The sequence below is a fragment of the Podarcis cretensis genome (assembly GCF_951804945.1).
Source record: "Podarcis cretensis genome assembly, chromosome: 10".
Taxonomy (NCBI): domain Eukaryota; kingdom Metazoa; phylum Chordata; class Lepidosauria; order Squamata; family Lacertidae; genus Podarcis; species Podarcis cretensis.
In genome coordinates, this window is record NC_137179.1 from 67128693 (window position 1) to 67154572 (window position 25880).

Below are 25880 nucleotides of genomic sequence, written 5' to 3' on the forward strand. Positions count from 1 at the left end.
ACAATAGGAGAGGACACTTTCTATTGTGGACCGGTAGAAAGAGGTCATCAATTGCTGTTTAACATTGTTCTTTCACAAGACCCTGAGAAAATGGAGTCTCTGCTGGGCCTTCCTAACCACCTGAGTTATATTGTTTTTCCAAGTGAGGTCTTCACTAAGGTAAACTCCCAGGAATTTAAATGAAGAGACTCTCTCCTCACAGCCCCCCCCCCCGTTATACAACGGGGCTAGTTCCCCTCTCTCCTCCGAAAGTCGAACACCATCTCCTTTGCCTTGCTAACATTTAGGTGCAAGTTATTCGCTAAGCACCATGTAGATACTTTTTGAACCTCCTCCCTGTACGCTGATTCATCTCCACCTGTAATTAGATCCATTATGGTAGTTTCATCTGCAGACTTAATAATTACAGTGGATGGATCAGATGAAAAACAGTCAACGAGTACAGGTACACATATCCCTGTGGGGTGCTAGCACTGAGCTTCAGGGAGGTAATGGTTTCACCTGGGACCTACTGCAGGAATATAAGAGCTGGTGCCAAGACGGCTTAAGGGCAACACTGAACACAACCAAATCTTCCATACCTCCCCTAGTTGACCTGCATTTTAAAACCAGGAAGATTCCAACCCATGACATCGCATCTGCTTAACGTCTTAATTTTCTTAATTGATAAAACGATGTTTCTATCAAGTGCGCTGGTGGCGCCAGCTCAAGCCCATTTGTATTTAGTCGTGCGGCAATTAAGAGTAGCGTGAAACGTCGCTTAGAGCTGGCCGTGAACGGCTAATGGCATGTAATTTCACGCAGCAGCAAAGTGCAGGTTTGCAGACTTCCATTCAACTCCAGCCCACGGAAACACCCAAGAAGCAGTGCCAAGGAATTAGCAAGCTTTCTTATTTTTACAGCTGGCGCCCCTGACGCACTAGCTGAAAAGGAAACTTGACCCAAGATGCACTTGTTATTTACGCGGGCAGGCAGCCTTCAAAGAGCACCACAAACAAGGGTCCCAAGCAGGGGCTGAACGACAATCTGCTCTTTTAAGAATGTCCTTTCTAACCTCTCTACCTTTTCAAAACCCTAGACTAGCCTTTCCCATCCTGACATCCTTCGGATGCCGATGGACTCCGACTCCCATCAGACCCAGGCAGCATGGGTCTCTGGGTCAGAGATTATGGGATGTGCAGTCCCAACGACATCTGGGGAGCTAAGGAAGGCTGACCTAGATTCATCAGATGAAGTTAACTAAAATGCAGCTAGCAAGGACATGCAAAATGTAGAATCTCTACCGTAAGTGACAGCAAATTCTGCCAATAAGCTACTGGTGGGTTTACTATTTCTGTCCAAACAAAGTTCACTATTTCTGTCCAAACAAAAAAAGAGTGGTCACCTTATATCCAAGTTTTATTTTTATTTTTATTAATACTATTATTATTATTAATTTCATTTCTATACCACTTTGGGATGCAGGTGGCGCTGTGGGTTAAACCACAGAGCCTAGGACTTGCCAATCAGAAGGTTGGCGGTTCGAATCCCTGTGGCGGGGTGAGCTCCTGTTGCTCAGTCCCTGCTCCTGCCAACCTAGCAGTTCAAAAACACGTCAAAGTGCAAGTAGATAAATAGGTACCGCTCCGGTGGGAAGGTAAACAGCGTTTCCATGCGCTGCTCTGGTTCGCCAGAAGCGGTTTAGTCATGCTGGCCACATGACCAGGAAGCTGTACGCCAGCTCCCTCAGCCAGTAAAGCGAGATGAGCACCACGACCCCAGAGTCTGCCACGACTGGACCTAATGGTCAGGGGTCCCTTTACCTTTACCTATACCACTTTATATTTTTAAGGTTGTGTATTTGAGGGCACTTACAGTTTCAAGCAGGGCTTTCTTTTCAACCAGAACTCCCCTGAACTCAGTGTCCGGCACCTCTCAGGTCGGCGCCATAATAAAGCAATAATCATAAATAAATAAGAATAAAAATGTGCAGCCCAACACCATTGTAACTATCCAACCTCCCAAAATTTCAACACCTCCTGCGATGGGTCGATCCCTTTCCGTTTTAACATTACAAATTCTACACACACCCTCCATATCTCCTCAAAATCACTTCTCCTGCATATTTCCCATCTTATCTTAATGGGACATGTTAATTTATCATTAATAGCTATATCCCACACCTCTTTATATCATTCTTCCATTTTATATTCTGCTTGCCCCTTCCACTTCCTAGCTATACTAATTTGTGCAGCTGTCAATAAATTTGTGAGTCCTTCATAGCCTGCAAACTTTGCCATTGCCTTTATAACAGAACAAGGGAGTTCCGGCACCTCATTTTCTAGAAAAACAGCCCTGGTTTCACAGATATTTCAGCATTTAAATAGGTGCAGAAATAAACTCTGACAGACATGAGTAATCAGAGAAACCACTCCCAAACGTTTTGTGCTAAACACATTTGTGTGCTATAGAGGAGCTGATTTTGCCTGGATTTTGAAAGCAAAGTTGGGTCAAATGCTTGCCAGCTTCAGCATCTGCTAGGTTCTGCAAAAGGACCTTTAACCGGTAAAGTTTTAGAGTGGAAATAGCAGACTGCACCAGTGTTGCATTATGAAAAGCATGGTTTTTAGTTAAGGCTGGGCGATATATTCATATATCGTCCAAAACCGGTTTGAAGTCCATATCGTGATATCAGATTCATAATTTTTGAACTGGCAATATATCGCGAATCATGGGGTGTGGGTATGTGTGCGCTATGCAAAAATCACGATGTGGGGGAAACCATGAAGCCAGCCAATGCCTCTCCACAGTTCCATCCTTATTTCAGAAATTGTGATATATCAGTATATTGTGATGTTTAGTTGGTGATATATCACAGTGTTGAAAACCAGGTATCGTCCAGCCTTAGGTCAGGGCCTTGTTAGCCAGTTTGCGAATAAAGCTCTGGTGAAAACATAAGAATTTTATGGGGGTTTTTGGGGGGTGGGGGTTCAAAACTCTCTGCCAACCTTTTGGCAGACCACCTAAAAAGGAGCTCATGGGCCATAATTGGTCTGCGGACCCCCATATGAGAAACTATTCTCATATTTTTAGCCTTGCAGATTGCCTTGCACTAGGTATTACGTAAACAGCCCGCAAAAATAACTGAACCAGCATTTGTTTACAAATTAATAACTTGCCTAGGAAATATGGGGATTACACAAAAAAGACGTATTATACCCCCCCCCAAAAAAAGTACGCAAATTTGGTGCCTTATCTTCCCCTAATCTACATGCCCATGTAGGTTAGGAAGCTAATGGGATGTTAAAAATATCTCATTACAGGACAAATTAATTCTCAGGATGAATTAATTCTCAACAGTAGCCGTTCTACGTGCAACATCAGTGTTTAATGGCCTGCCAGGCTATAAATAAATGAGAGAGAAAAAATCAGCCAGCCAAGGGTCCTGCTGATTAGTGCCGCAAATTGCTTTTAAAAAAAAAGATGTTGAATTTAAATTCTCCTGTTCAGCTAAACTTGCATATGGACAAAAGACAACATAAAAGCAAGAAAGCAATTCGCTGAAAAAGTGAAATAAAAATAAAAATGGATGCTTCATGTGCTTATCCCGCTAGCCACTGTTCTTAAACTCACAAAACCAAAACAAGAATATATATTGCAAATACAAAATGGAAAGGTAAAGGACCCCTGACAGTTAAGTCCAGTCGTGAACAAGTCTGGGGTTGCGGCACTCATCTCGCTTTATTGGCCGAGGGAGCCGACGTTTCTCCGCAGACAGTTTTTGCGGGTCATGTGGCCAGCATGACTAAGTCGCTTCTGGCAAAACCAGAGCAGCACACGGAAACGCCGTTTACCTTCCCCCTGGAGCGGTACCTATTGATCTACTCGCACTTTGATGTGCTTTCGAACTGCTAGGTTGGCAGGAGCAGGGACCGAGCAACGGGAGCTCACCCCATTGTGGGGATTCGAACCACCGACCTTCCAATCAGCAAGCCCAAGGCTCAGTGATTTCAACCACAGTGCCACCTGTGTCTCAACTGCAATTGCCCCAAATGCTAACCACAGCTCCACACTGGTGGCTGCCATCAAGCCAACCCCTCCTTTAACTACTCCATTCCAGAAACCAGGAGTATAGAAGAACACTTAGCAATGGTCAGGAAACTGGAAAGTATATTAACATCAGGGAGATATTTTATTGATCTCTCTAAAAGGAAGCACGGGCCACTTAATATTTTAAAAAATATCTGCTCAGCGCACAGCATAAAAACAGCAAACATCTTTAAAGCGAAAGTACAACGCATAGCCAGTAAAACAGCACTATAAAAACAGGGCTGTGTGCCGAATTTGGCCAAGGCTTGAGCCATGGCATGTCTACAGGGAAGGCCTTGGATGAATGGACAGCTGTGGGTCGCTGCAAGTCCAGCTGGGCTGGACCAGAGTGATCTGCAGCTGTCAGTGAGGGGTATCAGGCAGGAAGAGAAGCAGGCAGGATGCAAAAACTGTGGGATGTAATCCACTGGAGCAGTCAAATACAACCAGGGGGCAGACAGGTATGGAGGATTCCCTGGTCCTGAACAGGGTAACTGTGCCCCCTGAAGGTTGGGTGTGCAGCCTGGGAGTCATTTTGGACTCACAGGTGTCCATGGAGGTACAGGGCAATTCTGTGTCCAGGGCAGCTGTCTACCAGCTCCATCTGATACGCTTACTGAGTACCTACCTACCCACAGACTGTCTCGCCAGAGTGGTGCACGCTCTGGTTATCTGGTTATCTTGGACTACTGCAATGTGCTCTACGTGGGGCTACCTTTGAAGGTGACACAGAAACTGTAATTAATCCAGAATGCAGCAGCTAGAGTGGCGACCGGGAGTAGCAGCTGAGACCTCGTAACACCAGTCCTGAAAGACATACGTTGGCTCCCAGTACGTTTCCGGGCACAATTCAAAGTGCCCTAAACGGTCTCAGCCCAGTATACCTGATGGAGTGTCTCCACCCCCATCGTTCAGCCCAGACACTGAGATCCAGCGCTGAGGGCCTTCTGGCGGTTCCCTCACTGCGAGAAGTGAGATTACAGGGAACCAGGCAGTGGGTCTTCTCAGTAGTAGCGCCCGCCCTGTGGAATGCCCTCCCATCAGATGTCAAGGAAATAAACAACTATCTGACTTTTAGAAGACATCAGAAGGCAGCCCTGTTTAGGGAAGTTTTAATGTTTGATGTTTTACTCTGTTTTTAATCTGTTGGGAGCCGCCCCAGAGTGGCTGGGGAAACCCAGTCAGATGGGCGGGGTATAAATAATAAATTATTATAAAATTATTATTATGGGAGGCAAGTGCTTTCTCGCTCGGACTTGGAAGGTGCAGGGCAAGCAGTCTGCGGCAGAATCACTTATAAACCTCAGCCTGCCCTGATATTCTCTCTCACACACACACATTTCTAGACTGCCACATCATAAAACATCAGACAACAAAGCACTAAAAACTATGCAAATAATAATTAAAAGTGACTGGCTAATTAAACAGCTGCAAAGGCTTGTTGGCGTGGACTTCAAGAGACAACTGAAAGAAAAAAAACCCAGAGGATGGCTCCTGAATCTCTGCTGGAACAGGGTTACACAGGACAGTTTTGGTGACACTAAATGCTTGCTTTCCAGCTGAAGCTGGTTGGGTTCCTATACAGTGGTACCTCTGGTTACGAACTTAATTCGTTCCGGAGGTCCGATCTTAACCTGAAACCATTCTTAACCTGAGGTACCACTGTAGCTAATGGGGCCTCCCGCTGCCACCGCGCCACTGGAGCACGATTTCTGTTCTCATCCTGAGGTAAAGTTCTTATCCCGAGGTACTGCTTCCGGCTTAGCGGAGTCTGTAACCTGGAGCGTTTGTAACCCAAGGTGTTTGTAACCCAAGGTACCATTGTAACGCAAGGGGCAACCAACAGCACTCCTCCGGATTATGATATATAAGGGAAAGGAATCTGGAACGCAACCACTAGCTCATTTGTGAAATGTCTACGTTGTCTTTCCAAGGCAAGTCACTTGAGGTTGGCTCTTCAGTAGGGTTTCCCGAACATGCTGGAATACTGCAGTTGGAAGCAGTATTTTCTGCAAAAACCTCTAATTTGTTTGCGATTTTGCCAAAAAAAAAAAAAAAAAGCTCAACAGCTTTGGCCAAAAATAAAAGTACAATGGTATCTCGGGTTACATATGCTTCAAGTTACATACGCTTCAGGTTACAGACTCCACTAACCCAGAAATAGTACCTCGGGTTAAGAACTTTGCTTCAGGATGAGAACAGACATCATGCAGCGGCAGCGGGAGGCCCCATTAGCTAAAGTGGTACCTCAGGTTAAGAACAGTTTCAGGTTAAGAACGGACCTCCAGAACGAATTAAATTCTTAACCTGAGGTACCACTGTACTATCTTCAGCAGAGGCATGTTAGTGACAGACTTCTCAGTGGTGGCACCCCCAATTTGGAACTTCCTTCCGTCCCATAGCTGGCGCCTACCCTTTTAAGCAAGTTTCAGAAGCCAGCAGAAGGCCTAGTTATTCACGCAGGCTTTGAGTGGAATCCAATGCGAGTAATGATGTTTTTAGTTGCTTGGTATTGCAACTTGCCTGCCTTGTTTTTAAAAAATAATAAGGTCATTACTAAAAAGTTTTAATTGTAACCCACTCGAAAACTGTTCTGCGGTGAAGTGCAGGTAATACAGAAATGCATAATAGGTTAAAAACCATCTTAAATAAAAGCAAAGGAGAGAGCTTATACATGGCAGGAAAATAATCAATCCAGAAAACAGAGGCTACAGAGCAGGTCTGGGGGACCTCCCCCACCCCTGGATATGGCTGAACTACAAGTCCCATCATCCCTAACCATTGGCCATGCTTGCTGGGCCTGGAGGGTGCTGAAATTCAGCAACATCTATAGAGTCAAAGATTCCCCTTGCTTGCTTGCTACAGCGGAAATACAGTACTTTTCTGTATATAAGACTATGCTTTCTTTTGTAAAAATCATGCTAAAGAGTTGGGGTCATCTCATACATGGGTAGTGCATAGGGTGGACATTTGATTGGTTGCTGCCAGGGCTGTCAGCAGCTATTGTGCATGCTATTGGTTGCTGCTTCAATGGGTGGTGTGGATTGGCTGGTGCTCCAGCAGTTGGGCGGGCAATCTGCAGCTTCTGCCGGCAATGGGACAGAAAGGAGTCAGATCTAAACCACAGAGCCCAGGACTTGCCGATCAGAAGATCGGCGGTTCAAATCCCCGCGACGGGGTGAGCTCCCGTTGTTCCGTCCCTGCTCCTGCCAACCTAGCAGTTCGAAAGCACGTCAAAGTGCAAGTAGATAAATAGGCATCGCTCCGGCGGGAAGGTAAACGGTGTTTCTGTGCGCTGCTAGGTTCTCCAGAAGCGGCTTAGTCATGCTGGCCACATGACCCGGAAGCTGTACGCCGGCTCCCTCTGCCAATAAAGCTAGATGAGCGCCGTAACCCCAGAGTCGGTCACGACTGGACCTAATGGTCAGGGGTCCCTTTACCTTTACCAGGTGAGCGATTTTTGGCAATCCCTCCCAAAAATAGCTAAACAACTCTGGGCAATCCTTTCCAACTCTGTGCCATCTCCCCCCATTTTCTTAAATTTGAGTCCCCAGAAACAGGGGTCGTCCTATACATGGGGCCGTCTTATAGACGGGAAAGTACGGTAGCTCCCGTTTGAAAGGAACGCATTGCTAGCAGTAATTACCGTTTGGTTATGCGATAAAACTAGCTCACAACTTGTAAAATGCAGAAGTGACAGAATGCAATTTGCATCAGACAAATGGCTGATCGGACCATTTCAAATCATTTAGACATTTGTTTCGTTGGCAACGTGCCTCTTTACAGCAGATGCTATACCCAGCGCTAGACAATCCCTGAGCATCCTTATAGATAAATCTATGAAACTGATGCCACTGGGCTTGTTTAGTATGTCTTCTTTACATGGGCGTGATAGGAGCTCTTGAAAAACGCAAAGAAAAGAATTACTTTCCACTGGGGCAACCTGTTCTCATTGACACATAATATATGATTGAGGATTGCTTAATATATAAGTTGTCTCACAGGCAGACCAATTCATTAGTCTCTGCTTTTCCTACATAGAGGAAACATGAAACCACCCAAAAACACCATAGACTTCACCTCTCTGTGAAGACAGGATCTGCCCACCAAATAATAGATTTGAGGCCAATTGTCACTGCTTAATTAACGGTTAGCAGGCTTTCAATGAGGATGGATTCAGTCTGGCTAACTGTTTTTGCGGCTTCTGACACTACGATGTCCGAAGTCACCCAAATGTCGCTAATAAGGGCAAAAATGCCACTTAGATGGGAGAGGAGGGCAGCACTTTTGAGACCCAACCAGGAAATAAATGACACAATGCATCTCAGCTGCTGAGTATGACCATGAAAATATTTTTTAAAAAACAAAAGAGATCAGATTTCTATACAGCCTTGTATGGATTCTAGAAATGTCACTGCTTCAAAATCACCGAGTACCAAAAGGAAGAAATTTCAGGTTTTATTATTCATCATTCCCAGGGCGAAATCACCTAGAGAACAGCCTGGTCTCTAAAAAAAAAAACCACAAGCCCCACAACGCCCATACACAGCTGTACTGCACCTTGCAGGTTTCCCTACCTGGTTTTAAGTATTTCATTGACTTTTTGCTCCAGTTCTATCCTTCGTAGACGTTCTTTTTCCAGCTCTTGTTTCAGTGTTTCAGCATTCGTTTCTTCTCGCAGCTTCCTGAGCTCCTCCTCTGTTAAAAAAGGGAGGAAAGATAAAATAAGGGGACAGTCCTTGATAAAAAGGTAAAGGTAAAGGGACCCCTGACCATTAGGTCCAGTCGTGACCGACTCTGGGTTTGCGGTGCTCATCTCGCTTTATTGGCCGAGGGAGCCGGCGTACAGCTTCCGGGTCATGTGGCCAGCGACTAAGCCGCTTCTGGCAAACCAGAGCAGCGCACGGAAACGCCGTTTACCTTCCCGCCAGAGTGGTACCTATTTATCTACTTGCACTTTGACGTGCTTTCAAACTGCTAGGTTGGCAGGAGCAGGGACCGAGCAACGGGAGCTCACCCCGTCGTGGGGATTCGAACCGCCGACCTTCTGACCAGCAAGCCCTAGGCTCTGTGGTTTAACCCACAGCGCCACCCGCGTCCTTGACAGCCAGACTAAAATCAAGCATCAAACCTAGGAACTTAAAAGGCTGAATGGGTTGTTCATGTTTCCCAGGTGTACTCAGGAAGAGGAATAGGCTTGGATGAGGGCATCAAATACAGTGGTACCTTGGTTCTCAAACGCCTTGGTTCCCAAACGCCAAAAACCCGGAAGTAAGTGTTCCAGTTTTCGAATGTTTTTTGGAAGCCGAACATCCGATGCGACTGTTGGCTATTGTTTCTGGGGTGCCTGAACCAATCAGAAGCAGTGCCTTGGTTTTTGAACATTTCGGAAGTCAAACATACTTCCGGAACGGATTAAGTTTGGCGCTTTTGTTTTTGCTCTTTATTCTGCGTTTTTGTTTTTGAGGCTTTTTCGGTTCATTTGTTTTTGTGGCTGTGTGGAACCCAGTTCAGCTACTGATTGATTGTGTGACTGCGGAAATGGGTTTTTATAGTACAGTACATTATTGCTTTCATTATACGGATCAATGGGCTCGTTACATAGTAAAATTCAGACTTCCGGAACGGATTAAGTTTGAGAAAAAAGTTTTAGCCCAAAGATGGAAATTACAAGAATTACAAACGATTGAGGAGTGGCAGATGATGATGATGGAATATGCAGAACTGGCCAAAATGACTGAGGATTTGGAACCAAGGCGATCAGAAATTCCAGAGAGACTGGAGTAAAATTATTATTTAAGAGATTATTGTAAAAACTTGAAGACACTAGCAGGACTGACATAAATCCTGCAACGTAGGGTAATAATTAGTATCTGACCATTAACAACAGAAGGACTCGATTTGTATTAAAGGACAGAAACTGACATTAGAAAGGCGTGCATAACTTATGAGGAAACAGAACACCAGTTGGAGGGAGGGAGGGAAGTCGCGAGCTCAGCGGAGCAAATGCATTTGATTGATTATTGTAATGTTGTTATATGTTTTATTAATGAAAATAATAAAAAAATATATATTTTAAAAAAGTTTGAGAACCAAGGTACTGCTGTAGTATTATATGGTTCATACTCGTGAAGTGAATATTCCTTCACATCTCATAGATAGCTTGCATTCACCCAGCGAAGAATACGATTGGTAATGCAAAGCTCATTCTACAGTAAATGCCTTTGCCATTCTAAAGCCATGCGCACAGGATTTTTTGTTTTTTGCTTTTTTCTAGGAAGGAAAATGCTTCTGACAATACTGGCTTACTAATAATGCAAGCTATTATGGCTTTTAAAGGTCTAGCCCACCGGATTAACATAGTGCAGTGCTCATGCTAGCTTTATGAAAGGCTTCTTTTGTCCATTTGCCTTCATTTTATTTTTAATGACCTTTTAAGAATTGTTTGCACAGTCACTCAAGCTAATGCAGGTGGGTGGGAAATGAAACAGCGGGCGGGGGGGGGGAATGGAGGATAACTTTGAGTCATCCAAGGGTTTGTACACTCTGGTTTTAAGGTAATTATTCGGATACCATGCTGGCCTCAAAAGCTTTCCTCATTGTTCTATGCAGGAAGCTCTTAAAAAACCCCACAAAAAACACCAGAGGAAAGATGCAACATCAGGTGATTTTTATGCTACCGTATACTGTGTACCTAATTTGTTTATTATAACTACTTTATTTATTAAATTTCTAGACTACCCTTCATCTGAGAACCACAGGGTGGTTTACAATATAAAAACACAAAAATGTGTAACGTAGTAAGAAACCAAAACAATACACACAACCAGTTTGAAAGATTGTTTAATTAACCAAAGGACTGGGAGAAGAGGAATATTTGTGCCTGGTGCCTAAAGATATGTAATGAAGGTGCCAGGTGAGTCTCCCTGGGGAGAAAATTCTAGAAGGCATCGCAGAAAAGGCCCGCTCTCTTGTTGCTACCCTCCAGGCTGTTCATGGAGGAAACACCTGAAGAAATTCTTCAGCAAGATCTGGAAAGGAGATATTCTACTGAATACTTGGGTTTCTGATAACTGGAGATTTTCCACACCTTTGATAGCTTTTCCTCCACCATTCTAGTTCCAGATACTTTATAACACTGGAACATATCCTACAAATATGGTTTTTACCCCGGTTCTTCTTGCATTGGTACTGTATTTTAATTTAAATGTTGCATCGTTGCTCCTGAATTTCAGAAGATCATACATCGAAGCTAGGTTTGTGTGACAGCAAGGTGTTGGAGACATCACCTTGCCAACAAAGGTCCATATAGTTAAACTATGGAAGTGAGAGCTGGACCATAAAGAAGGCTGATCGCCGAAGAATTGATGCTTTTGAATTATGGTGCTGGAGGAGACTCTTGAGAGTCCCATGGACTGCAAGAAGATCAAACCTATCCATTCTTAAGGAAATCAGCCCTGAGCGCTCACTGGGAGGACAGATCCTGAAGCTGAGGCTCCAATACTTTGGCCACCTCCTGAGAAGAGAAGACTCCCTGGAAAAGACCCTGATGTTGGGAAAGATGGAGGGCACAAGGAGAAGGGGACGACAGAGGACGAGATGGTTGGATAGTGTTCTCGAAGCTACCAGTATGAGTTTGACCAAACTGCGGGAAGCAGTGGAAGACAGGAGTGCCTGGCAGGCTCTGGTCCATGGGGTCATGAAGCATCGGACACAACTAAACGACTAAACAACAACAATGTGCAGATTTGCGATACAGTACTTAAATATAATAGTCTTATATACAGTGGTACCTCAGGTTACATACGCTTCAGGTTACAGACTCCGCTAACCCAGAAATAGTGCTTCAGGTTAAGAACTTTGCTTCAGGGTGAGAACAGAAATTGTGCTCCGGTGGCGCGGCGGCAGCAGGAGGCCCCCATTAGCTAAAGTGGTGCTTCAGGTTAAGAACAATTTCAGGTTAAGAACGAACCTCCGGAACGAATTAAGTACATAACCTGAGGTACCACTGTATGTCCTGCCACACTGTGCATGTCCAAAGAACAGTTCCCACAGAAAACGTCCTTGCATAGACAACACAGTCTCAGCCTTCTGCCGCTTCTGGAAACCTCTTCTCTGTTCTTCTCTGTTTCTGGAACAAATAATTCTCAAACACACAGAGAGAATATCCAGCAGTCATATGGTCCAAGGTGTGAGGCTGGTTTCAGATGATATCATCTGGTATTCCAGATGATAAGATTTAATCTGAATGTCAAGGGGTGTCCACAATCTCTTCTCTCCCAAACGGGTCACCACTTTCTGCCCCAATGGATCTGGAGTGATGCTTGAAACTGAAAATAACAGCAACCCCCTTGGTTGCCCACAGAATTTCATGTGCTCGCTCTTCCTTAAACCTTAGCAGGGGCACAGCAGTTGCACACATACAAAGCTCTTTCTGAAACACTTAAGGCAACATTTCAGAAAGAGGCAACCACATGGCTATGATGGGAAGAGAGGAAACACTTTTCTTTTGCGCTTAATGTATCTGTGATGAATAAAACTCAGTGTTTCAACTCCTCCAAACATGCGCCTTCTCCTTCTTGCAATCTGTGAGGTAAGAGGTGTTTAGGAAACAGTAAAAAGCCCCTTTTTTCCTTTAATTTTCTGACCTTTTTAGACTAGTACAATGGTACCTTGGTTCTCAAACTTAATCCGTTCCAGAAGTCTGTTCCAAAACCAAAGCGTTCCAAAACCAAGGCGCGCTTTCCCACAGAAAGTAATGCAAAATGGATTAATCCGCTCCAGGCTTTTGATAACAACCCCTAAAACAGCATAAAACATGAATTGTACTATGTTACGAGACCACTGATCCATAAAATGGAAGCAATAAACAATGTACTGAAGTCACACAATCAATCAATCAATCAATCAGTAGCTGAACTGGGTTCCACAGTCACTCAAAAAGCCGCAAAAATGCAAAATAAATAGCAAAAACAGACAGACCTCAGAGTAACATTCAAATTGGAAGCATAGCACTCAAAACGAAGCACATTTGGCTTCCGAAAAAAGTTCACAAACCAGAACACTTACTTCCAGGTTTGTACTGTTTGGGTTCCAAGTTGTTCAAATACCAAGGCATTTGAGAACTGAGGTACCATTGTACTGAAGTGTATTACATTTCAGATAGAGAAGACAACCAGAAGCACTTTGCATGATCTGTTTTCCCCCCAAGCAACATCAACACAGAACTGTGCAAATCAACTTTCTCGACCCAGATGCCTTCCAGATGTTGTTGGACTACGGCTTCCTTTATTCCTGACCAAGTTGGTTGTGGAAAGCCTCCCTGGAAGACCAGACATTGGAGACAAACAGGACCATTATCACCAGGCTTTCTTTATGAACTGACAGTAGGCATATCGTTGCCCTTCACCGGGAACAGAATGATGGAGCGTTGGGCAATTGGCCTGATGTAGCAGAGCTTATTCATGTGAAAGGCTGGGCTGGATGAATCCCAAGCTGGAATTAAGATTGCCGGAAGAAATATCAACAACCTCAGATATGCAGATGACACAACCTTGATGGCAGAAAGTGAGGGGGAATTAAAGAATCTTTTATTGAGGGTGAAAGAGGAGAGCGCAAAATATGGTCTGAAGCTCAACATCAAAAAAACGAAGATCATGGCCACTGGTCCCATCACCTCCTGGGAAATAGAAGGGGTAGAAATGGAGGCAGTGAGAGATTTTACTTTCTTGGGCTCCATGATCACTGCAGATGGTGACAGCAGCCACAAAATTAAAAGACGCCTGCTTCTTGGGAGAAAAGCAATGACAAACCTAGACAGCAACTTAAAAAGCAGAGATATCACCTTGCCAACAAATGTCCATATAGTTAAAGCTATGGTTTTCCCAGTAGTGATGTATGGAAGTGAGAGCTGGACCATAAAGGAGGCTGATCGCCGAAGAATTGATGCTTTTGAATTATGGTGCTGGAGGAGACTCTTGAGAGTCCCATGGATTGCAAGAAGATCCAACCTATTCATTCTTAAGGAAATCAGCCCTGAGTGCTCACTGGAGGGACAGATTGTGAAGCTGAGGCTCCAATACTTTGGCCACCTCATGAGAAGAGAAGACTCCCTGGAAAAGTCCCTGATGTTGGGAAAGATGGAGGGCACAAGGAGAAGGGGACGACAGAGGACGAGATGGTTGGACAGTGTTCTCGAAGCTACCAGCATGAGTTTGACCAAACTGTGGGAGGCAGTGGAAGACAGGAGTGCCTGGCGTGCTCTGGTCCATGGGGTCACGAAGAGCTGGGCACGACTAAACGACTGAACACCAACAAAGGAAACAGCTGTACATTGCGTCCTACACAGGCTGGAGCAGGCACTTCGTACCTGTGCAATGTTCTGACCAGAATGAAAGATGACAGGATAATTAGCTGTCCACAAACTAATTGAGAGTCAAACCCATAAGCTTAAATTGAGAGTCACCAAAGCAGAACTGCCGGTATGCTATGCTTGCAGAGGCCAAGTTAAATAATGAGGCCACTGGCAAGTTTAATGCCGTCAGCTGGCTGCGCGGATCAATGCTACTATTTCCCTGTGTAAACACAAGACAGAAATAGCTTTACTAAGCCCGTGTTAATTATGGCAAATCTCTTTAGAGGCTCTTTCCAAAATAGTATTTTGCATCAAGAGTATTGTATAATTGGTACTGAGCTTACTGATCAAACCTCACACACTGTCCGACTCGTGGGCAGAGCCTTCACAATAATTTTATTTATGATTCTCAATTTTATACAATTCAATAATTTTACAATCATTTTAACATTTCAAAACTTGGTTCCCTTTCCCCTCTTTCTGTGGTTCCTTAAATTTATTTTTAATATCTCTGCATATCCAAATTAACATAGTTTGCTGAGTTATCCATCTACTTTAAATATAGGTAAAGGTAAAGGTACCCCTGACCGTTTATCTACTTGCACTTTGACATGCTTTCAAACTGCTAGGTTGGCAGGAGCAGGGACCAAGTAATGGGAGCTCACCCCGTCGCAGGGATCTGAACCGCCGACCTTCCGATCAGCAAGCCCAAGGCTCTGTGGTTTAGACCACAGTGCCACCCCACTTTAAATATATACTCTTATAAAACTGCAGGTTATTATAATAATCCTGGCAATATCTGTTTACAGTTTATTTGAAAATATTCAATAAACCATTTCCATTCTTTTATTAAAAAAATTGTTATCTTGATTTCTTATTTTTCCGGTAAGTTTTGCCATTTCTGCATATTCCATAAGTTTTTGCATCCATTCTTCTTTTGCTGGGTCTACTTCTTCTTTCCATTTTTGGGCAAGTAGCATTCTTGCCGCTGTAGTCGCATACGTGAATAAATTTCTATACAGTTTGGGTAGTTCTGTCCCTGTAATTCCCAAAAGGACTTGCTTCCTTTTTAGATTAACAGCAGACAAACAATGGTTTGTATATGAAAAGAATCCATATACAAACCATAGTTAATTAAGCTTGCTTGTTTTCACTAGCAATGGTTAAGATTCTCATAATGCTAAACTCCGATTTACTGCAACAGTAGGGAGCTGCAAATATAGTCAACCTGTTTGTGGTGACGAGCAATTAATTTCCAGTTCCGTGTCGGTTCTTTTTTTCCTTTTTTCTTTTTTGTTAATAAATTTTTATTAGTTTTTCACAGTTACATCTTTACAAATAAAAACAAATACCTTTTCACAAACCTTCTCTTTGAGATTCTTTAAATCTCTGGACTTCCCTCCATACCTTCTTCTGGTACCTTATATTAACCAATTTCTTCCGCATTTCCATTCTTAAACTTTTTCCATTATTTCCCTTTTTTTAATCTAATTTCCTACTAGTTGCAAGTGTTTACCTAAAAGCCTGCCAATGTATCAACTTGTTTACAGTATTTTTGCACATAAACAATAAACGATTCCCACTCTTTTTTCAATTTCTCGTTATCATAGTCTCTGAGCTTTGCCGTTATTTTTGCCATTTCTGCATAGTTCATTAGCTTGATCATCCATCATGTAGGTTCTTAACCTTACAACGAGAAGTTGGGAGGGAAGTCAGAAGGGGTTACAGTCGTACCTTGAAAGTCGAACGGAATCCATTCTGGAAGTCCGTTTGACTAACAAAACGTTCGGAAGCTCCTGCAGCCAATCAGAAACATTCGGCTTCTGAAAATCATTCGAAAACCAGAACACTCACTTCCGGCTTTCGATCGTTTGGGAGCCAATTTGTTTGGGAGCCAAGGCGTTCGAGATCCAAGGTACGGCTGTATGTGTTTATGTTTTTAATTCATTTGTTTATGTAAAACAGAAAACGCAAAAATATAATTTATATCTACAGTGGTACCTCAGGTTACATACGCTTCAGGTTACATACGCTTCAGGTTACATACGCTTCAGGTTACAGACTCCGCTAACCCAGAAATATTACCTCGGGTTAAGAACTTTGCTTCAGGATGAGAACAGAAATTGTGCTCCGGCGACGTCGCAGCAGCAGGAGGCCCCATAAGCTAAAGTGGTGCTTCAGGTTAAGAACAGTTTCAGGTTAAGAACAGACCTCCAGAACGAATTAAGTTCTTAACCCGAGGTACCACTGTATATTTAAAAATTAACCTTGCAATGAGAAGAGGGTGAATGGACAAGCAGGACAGCCACCACGACAACAGAGAAGCTTACCATGGATGGTGCAGAAAGCTTACCATGGATGGTGCTGCTATTGTGATGCTTAGAGATGAACTGGGGCATACCCAGAGAAAAATCCAGTATGCCAACCACTGTACAGGGAACAGTTTTATTTATAATAATCATAATTTATTACTTATACCCCGCCCATCTAGCCAGGCTTCCCCAGCCACTCTGGGCAGCTTCCAACAGAACATTAAAAACACAATCAAAAATCAAACATTAAAAGCTTCCCTAAATCTGCTAAAATTTCCATATTTAGCATTTGATGCTCCTATTTCAGGATGTGTCGTGATGCATTACTGGGTTGAATTTTGCGTTAGGTCCGAGGAATACAATGGTATCAAATGAACCATCAACTTTTCTACGGACCTCAAGTGAAAATTCCCATGAAGTAAAGAGCAAGGCATCCTCTGGGAGTTTAACAGGACTCCGTATGGCACAGTGCCAAGCATTAGGGAGCCAAAAAAGTTAATGTAGGTCAGCACAGCCTGTATCATTATGATTGGTCTCTTCGAGACTCTTAGCCTGTTTAACCAACCCATTGGAGAGCAGTACAGTAGATCTTAGCAAAGCCATCCAGGAGTCAGCTGAAACAAAGGGAACTTTGAACAAATAAAATGTAATTGGACAGGACTGAAAAAATGTGCTTACCAAGGGTTGCGGGGTGGCGGTGGGGAGATCAGATTTGTATGCCGAAGGAGGGTGGAAAATTTATGAAGGTTATGTTATTTATTCATTTTGTTATTTATTCATATACATCCCCTCCTTTTGGCTTAAAAGGAGACCTTGTGGCAGTTCACATAATAAGTGTGTGTGTGTGTGTGTGTGTCTTAACCTAAAACCGTTCTTAACCTGAGGCACACTTTCGCTAATGGGACCTCCCGCTGCCGCCATTGCGCGATTTCTGTTCCCATCCTGAGGTAAAGTTCTTAACCCAAGGTACTACTTCCGGGTTAGCGGAGTCTGTAACCCGAAGTGTTTGTAACCCGAGGTACCACTCTGTGTGTGTGTGTGTGTGTGTGTGTGTGTGTGTTTATGTGTGACGCAGGTGGCGCTGTGGTGTAAACCACTGAGCCTAGGGCTTGCCGATCAGAAGGTTGGCAGTTTGAATCCCCGCAACGGGGTGAGCTCCCGTTGCTCGGTCCCTGCTCCTGCCAACCTAGCAGTTCGAAAGCACGTCAAAGTGCAAGTAGATAAATAGGTACTGCTCTGGCGGGAAGCATAAAGGAAAAGTGTTTTACTAATATTAACATGGCTGGATTTTTTAGTAATAAAAAGGTAACATTTTGGTAATATTATTATTGATATTATTTACACTTTAGTTAGAGATCTTAAAAAACACACAAATGCTAGAGATTGCTTAGCAGGCCTTCTTAGGCAGGAAACTCAATGAAAGTGCAGCCACTGATAATGTCCTCTAGAAAGATGGTGACGATAACTGCACTTTCAGCACTGGGGAATTTCTCCAAGAAGATCAAATCGGAGCTAACCGAAGACCCCCTAACAGATCAGACTCTCCTAAATGACACAGAAAGATGTGGCCTTTCCCTATCTCTCAGGAGACACCCATGTCCCTTGTCCTACAATCTTCACACCGAAGGTCATAGTACAAATTTCTTCAGCAACCTGTCCCAGCTGCTGCACTTATACGCAAATGGCAACCCCACTTAAAGCAGTGGCTTTTTTTGGCAGGCTGCCTCTTCACACTCCAGGAATAACATGGATTACGACCACCCCACACACAAAACAGCAGCAGCAGAAAGTGTCACGGCAAACGTCATTCTGCTCGCCTGCAAATGGACAGGTGGAAAAGCCCTAAAATGTTTATATGGGCAGACTCCCCGCTAACTGCCATTCTCCTCCCTCGACCGCAGTTGCCAACTCATCAGTGCCAACGTTAACCACAGTCTCCTGAAAGCCAAGGCCTGAAATGGAGTTTGAACTGGGTTTTGTAGCTACGAGAGGGCTGCCTAGGTGGCAATCTTGCATTTATCACGTGGACTTTGGGGGCAGGGACAAAGGGCAAGACGAATTGCCAATTTCCCTCTTATGCGGGAAGGCTCAAATGCTTAAGAAAATGCAAGGTGCTGAGACATGTGGATTATTATTTTTTTCCAAATTTCTTTATTATTCCTAAACCAAAGAGAATTACAAACATCAAATTCAGAATCCATATTTGTTTTCTAACATAAACCTATTACATAAATTACCTGAATTAAAATATACCTAATTACTCTAAACTTCCCTTTGCTGTATATAAATATAACACAATTAGAAAATGTATATTATAAGTGATATTATAAATTCCAATATACCCTCCACTCGCCTTCACCCATGTGTGATCTCAATTTTTTACTTCTTCCATCTTGTGTTGTTATAGTTTAATAATCGTTCAATTAATTCTGTTGTTATTTTCTTATTTATCCCTGCACGTTTTACACATTATCTATTAATATTTCGATTCCAGAACCATATTTTTTATGTATTCCTTCACTCCATTCCACTCTTTAATTATTCTCTGATTGAGTGGCCTCTAATAATTGCCGTCAATTTTGCCATTTCTACAAACTCACAGGGTTTATTTTGCCATTCTAATACTGATGGGGTTTTCTCCCCTTTCCAATTCATTGCAATCAATATCCTGGCGGCTGCTGTTGCGTTGAGGAATACATTTTTCTTGTCTCTGGGATGTCATTAGATATTAGCTAATATCCAATATCTAGAGATATGTGAATATTTGGCCCCCTCCTGACTGTGAGATACTTACGATCGACAGGTTCTCTGGGGCGGTTTAGCTCTCTTTCCCCTGCCAATGGAAACAAGCTCTCTAGTTTAGAAGAAATGCCAAACTGTAAAATAAAGCACACAAACTGAGCTTATTCATGGGGTCCAAAGGAAAGCAGAGTGATCCGTTTGGCACCAGCTTGGTTGCAGGAGTTGTCGAAGGAGCCATACAGGGCACCATCCAACCATCTTAGTGTTAGAATTCCTGCTCCATGATTGAAGTCATGGGATTGTTGTCTACCACATGACAATATATGTTTTGACTCCACAGAGTGGGATGCGACGGAGACAGGATGTTTGTGTTACTGTGTTCCGTGAAGTGGGACGATTGTCCTTTTTTCTCTTTGCTGCCTGATGCTAGAGAGAGAAAGAGCCATGTTGCAGTGCTCCGTGTGTGTTTATATGTAAATAAAGTAGATTAGTCAAAATGCTGAGTTGCTGAGGGCTGTTACGCAACTGCTCCTCACACTTAGGGACTCCACTCTGGATTTGTGTAGGGTTTACTCCAGGCATCCCCAACCTTCGGCCCTCCAGATGTTTTGGACTACAGTTCCCATCATCCCTGCCCACTGGTCCTGTTAGCTAGGGATCATGGGAGTTGTAGGCCAAAACATCTGGAGGGCGCAGGTTGGGGGTGCCTGGTGTCATCCTTAGACTCTTCTTCTCCTGAAGATGCCCTGCAAGGCAGGAGAGGTGTAGGAGCAGAGCTTTTCTTCAGCTTGATGGGCTACCTTCCCAGGCTGATGAGCCCCATTTGCCCTTAAATTACGCTGGCTCCCCAAATTTAGCACTGTTCCATTGATGAACGATGCAGCGATTTACAGACCACATTCCCAAACTGCGCACATTTATATGAAGTAGCTACACACAGGCGAGCGCTGCCTTATTCTCTCCAGTACTGAGAAATGTTGAGGAATGAATAATAATAATAATAATAATAATAATTTATTATTTATACCCCGCCCATCTGGCTGGACTTCCCCAGCCACTCTGGGCGGCTTCCAAAAAAATATTAAAATACTATAATACATCAAACATTAAAAGCTTCCCTAAACAGGGCTGCCTTCAGATGTCTTCTAAAAGTCTGGAGGAAGGCTTATTGGCTTTTGCCATTAATTTGCAAAATTATACAGGATTACAGGACCCCTCCTGATCACAGTCATAAAAACCAAACTGGTCATGCCACAAATAAGGTGTCATGATAGAATTCGGACGGAGCTGATAAAAGCTATTCAAATTCCCATGCTTTCAAACCACCAACCATTACTTTTATTTTTTATTTTACTCACAAGGTGTTTCTCTGATACTATTTTACTCATGGGCTATTACAGGAATGATGACAGGTCTATCCCGGAACTTCAGCAAGTCTGGCATCTTTTATACACCAGAGATGTCGCACAAATCCCTCATCTGTTAAGGGTTTAACAGAGTTCACAGTGACTGGCTAACCTCTGAAAAAAACCAAGACGTGCTGTTCCCAAAGAGGAGTGAAAAATTTATCAATCTAGGCTTGAGTACACGAGAAACAACGTCTGCAAGGGGGCTGGGACCAGTTTTTATAGCTCAGTCATCAGAAAAGCTCACTGTAACTGGGAAAAGTGACTGGTGAACACGACAGCAAGGCCTTGTTAGCATTGCATCCTTTCTCTCGCGCAAAATAAAGGCAGGCTGTTACGCCTGTGATGCTCAGAAATCCACATGGGAGTGTTTTGCGCTGGATGTTTCAACAAGCAGCTAATTGCATTGTTCTTCTCAATGCAACAGGAGATTTTGTTTATTTTAACAGAGAACTGTTTGAAAGGGTGCAGAGCGCCCTAGCTCACATTTTACCATTGCTAACAACACCACTTGACAGTTGCAATTATTCATCCCAGTGAAACATCTCCTTTCAAGATTCCTGGGTTTTTAAAAATGGTTTATTAAGGGCAGAATCAGGAGAGCTTTTTCTGCTTCACAATGACTTAGTTGGAGGCATAGTTAGCTTCTCTTAAAACAGCTGCATCAGACCCATGCTGAGACCCATGTTTTATGGAGCTTCTGTTCTAAGCGCATGCTTTTTGCAGAACTACGAAATGGATTTCTGCAAGGCAGCCCCCAACAGAGGTTTTGACTTGCAGGTTTCTGGCACCCGGGTGGAGCTGATGGCAAAGCTTTCGGCCTGTTTTTGCGGCTGAAGTAGGCAGGCAGAACACTCAGCCCACTCTGACTCAAGGTGGGAAAGGTGTAAAAGGAAGAGGATATCGGAACAACCCTCCACATTTCCCCTTGTGGTGTTAATTTTGCAACCACTAACACAGCATCTTCAGTACTAGGGCTGGGCAATATAGCAATATATCATCCAAAACCAGTTTGAAGTCCATATATGGTGATACCAGTTTGACACTCTCTTTCTCTCTCTCTCTCTCTAACTTTTATTTAAAAAAAAATGTTTTACAATTTAGACTATTCATTTAGACAACCTTAAAATATCAATGACTTCTTTGCTTTCCATGGTTCATTTTGCATTGCATAAATCCCAGCATGTTTTATATACAGTGGTACCTATAGTTGCGGACACGATCTGTTCTGGGGTGCCGTTTGCACCCTGAAAAGTCCGCAACTAGACGAAATTAATGGATTATGCAGAACTGGACAGATTAACAGGGAGGTTTCGCAACTGACGGGACCAAAGATTCACTGAGGAATGGAATAAATTTACAGAATATATTAAAAATATTTGTGATAATGATATAACGTTTGTAAGTAAGTTTGTAAGTTTGTAAGTAAGAAGCTCTGTAAGCAGGTTTTGTTTAAATAACATGGTAAGATAAGATATACATAGTGCAATATAAATGAAGAAATGTGAAGATATGTAATAATTACAGAAAATTATCAGACTTGCTGATGGAAGTCTAAAAGAAAAAAGACGTGTGATGAATTCCGAATGTTTAATTGTGTTATAAATTTGTTTTTATTGGAAAATTAATAAAAATTATATACAAAAAAAGAAAAGTCCGGAATTAGAGTGGCGCTTCTGCGCAAGCACGGAGCACAATAGAGCGCTTCTGCGCATGCACGAAGCACGCAGAACACTTCTGCGCATGTGGCAAAACCCGGATGTATACACTTCCAGGTTTGAAGCGTTCGCAAGCCAAAAAGACACAACATGAACCTAACGCAGCATGAGGTATGACTGTAAACTAAACCATTCAGTATTCCATTGTCACTTCCACCAAAACTTTTTTACACTGTTGAATTTATCTTAATGCTGCCAACGTTTTCAAAGGTACACAATTTTCCCTCATATAATCAATAAACATTTTTCCAATCTTTTTAAACGAATGTTCTTCTTGTTCTCTTCTTGTTCTATACGTTAGATCCAGTCGGTTTGACCACTGTTGACCTGGCAACATATTGTGAATCATGATGTGAGTGGGTGTGCGCTAGGCAAAAATCACAATGTGGGGGAAACCGTGAAGCCAGCCAATGCTTCTCTCTTGATTCCTGCAGCCCCGGTTAACTTCGCTGTCTCAGTTCTCCCCCCCCCCCCGCCCCGTGGGGGGCAGTGAACCACGAGAGCAGGCGCCGGCAAGAATCATAGAATCATAGAATCATAGAGTTGGAAGAGACCACAAGGGCCATCGAGTCCAACCCCCTGCCAAGCAGGAAACACCATCAGAGCACTCCTGACATATGGTTGTCAAGCCTCTGCTTAAAGACCTCCAAAGAAGGAGACTCCACCACACTCCTTGGCAGCAAATTCCACTGTCAAACAGCTCTTACTGTCAGGAAGTTCTTCCTAATGTTTAGGTGGAATCTTCTTTCTTGTAGTTTGGAGCCATTGCTCCGTGTCCGCTTCTCTGGAGCAGCAGAAAACAACCTTTCTCCCTCCTCTATGTGACATCCTTTTATATATTTGAACATGGCTATCATATCACCCCTTAACCTCCTCTTCTCCAGGCTAAACATGCCCAGCTCCCTTAGCCGTTCCTCATAAGGCATCGTTTCCAGGCCTTTGACCATTTTGGTTGCCCTCCTCTGGACACGTTCCAGTTTGTCAGTGTCCTTCTTGAACTGTGGTGCCCAGAACTGGACACAGTACTCCAGGTGAGGTCTGACCAGAGCAGAATACAATGGCACTATTACTTCCCTTGATCTAGATGCTATAAATCACAATGTGGGGGGGACCGTGAAGCCAGTGGATGCCTCTACAATGATCCATCCTCATTTCAGACCTCATGATATAACATGATGCTTAGCTGGGGATATATCATGATAGTGAAAACCAGCTATTGCCCAGCCCCAATCAGTACAGTCAAACCTCGGGTTACAGCCGCTTCGGGTTGAAGACCGCCGAAACCTGGAAGTACTGGAACGGGTTATTTCCGGGTTTCGGCAGCTGCGCATGCGCAGAAGTGCTAAATCGCACTCTGCGCACGGATCATGTTCGCAACCCAAGCGTCCACTGTACTAGATGGCCTCTGAAGGGGAACAATAGAATAATGCATGTCTGTTTCGGAACCTTAATGGGCTGTGCAGCTCAAAGAAAGAACACATGCAGAATGAAAATAATGCTGATTTAATTCTGGGAACCAGTGGGACATGAATGGTCCTGACCCTCACTTTAATACATAGGTGGGGAGCCTCAGGCCCAGGGCCGAATGCGGCCCTTCAGACCCTGCAAATCTGGCCCCCAAAACTCTCCCCAGACCACGCTCCTCACCAGCTCCGTTTCTTGCCCCTGACTGCAATGTGTCCTTGGGCTTCAGTGCTCCCTCTCGCTTGTCTGGAGGGAGGCGAGACAGTGTGAGTGTCTGCAGAAAGCAGCCTTACTGTACAAAGGTGAGAAACAGCTCAGTTGGTACAGCATGAGATTCTTAATTGTAGGGCTGTGGGTTCGAGACCCATGATGAGCGAAAGATCCCTGAATGAAGGGGGCTGGGCTGGATGACCCTCGTGGCCCCTTCCAACACTACGATTCTACAAAAGGTAGCGTTTACATCCATTGCTCCGCCCGGTTTTGTCTCTGGCCCCACCCACCGCTGGCATGCGGCCCTTGAAAGATTGCACAGAGAGGAACACAGCCTTCAGACAGAAAAAGATTCCCCAGCCCAGCTCTAATGCAAGAAATGTTTCTGAGAGGTGACTAAATTTGGCCCGTTCCAGGACTGCTGGTATGTCCTTTGATCTACAAAGCTCTCAGTCTTTCTCTCTGAACATTAAAGGCTTCCAGTTTTCTATTAGCTCCAGAGGCAAAATCATACGCCGCAAACTCGTTCTCAAGAGTGAATTCTTGTGCAGCCAAAATGGCAAAGCGATGCAGAAGAGGATTGCATCAGGTATAGTGCTTTCTATTTTATCTGTGTATTTTATCTATAAGCCACCTGGGTTACCAATCTTGGGGAAAAGTGGGATGATGAAGAAGAAGAAGAAGAAGAAGAAGACAGAAAACATATTCAGAGAAAAAAGCCCTAAGGGTGAATTTGCATAGAAACAAATTCATTTTCTATCTTCCACATTGAGTTGCATTTCCCCCCCAATTACAACCTCATTTTTAGGTGGCAATTCCAATTTTGAAGGGAGGCTCATAACTCTTCAAAGTAAAACACTAAAGTCATGTCTTATGAACTTGCTGTTTTACTTCCTCTTTATCATGAAAATACTCAAAAACCAGACCAACCAAATCCTGCACCCTCCAATAATACACTAACAGGCTTTCTTTGTTTCCCTTTTTAATGCTGGCTGGAAAATATTAGCACACATGACTCCCTCAACACAGCACTTCACACATTCTTTTCTACTAAACATTCCCAAGACTTCTCAACAGCTTTAAACACATGCAAAACAAAAACTTCCAATTTGCTGGATTATATTATCCTACAAAGCTTTTTTCTGTCGAAGATAATCCCTTACGCTCCTTAATATAGGCATTAAAAAAAAACCACACACGAGGCAGCAGTTTTGAAACACTCTTATAAATAAAATTATAAAGTAAGTACTATACCATGAAACAGGGGGGAATTTCCCTCCTTGCTGCAGTCTCAAGCATAGTGTTTTGTTAGCATCCTAATTACTTCTGTTTTCTAGTTCGCTTCCCTTTTGGTTCCACAACTGAAGTAATGGATTTGAACAGCTACAGGTTGCCAAATCTCAGAGCTCAGGCAGACGATAAGTGATGGTTGCTAGTGAAAAGGGACAACCCGGAAGAGAAAGGGTGAGTGTGAGCAGGCAACTGAAGCTCTAACGGGAGAAAAGGAAAACAAATATACCCGAGGCAGGCGAATCGCCTCTCTTTTTCTCCTCTCTGTTAAGAAGGCTTTAGGCAGGGTGCCTACGATTTTTCGAGAATGCTATTT

At 43.5% G+C, this 25880-nt stretch overlaps 1 protein-coding gene across 7 annotated transcripts in view; it reads right to left on the bottom strand.

The window, feature by feature from the left end:
- GRAMD4 (GRAM domain containing 4) overlaps positions 1-25880 on the bottom strand; it is a 109110-nt gene that overhangs the window by 35390 nt on the left and 47840 nt on the right. For all 7 annotated transcript variants that reach the window (XM_079994223.1, XM_079994219.1, XM_079994220.1 and 4 more), the window contains one exon: positions 8646-8766. In XM_079994223.1, the coding sequence (XP_079850349.1) occupies positions 8646-8766 (121 nt within the window). The remainder of the gene's footprint in view (positions 1-8645; positions 8767-25880) is intronic.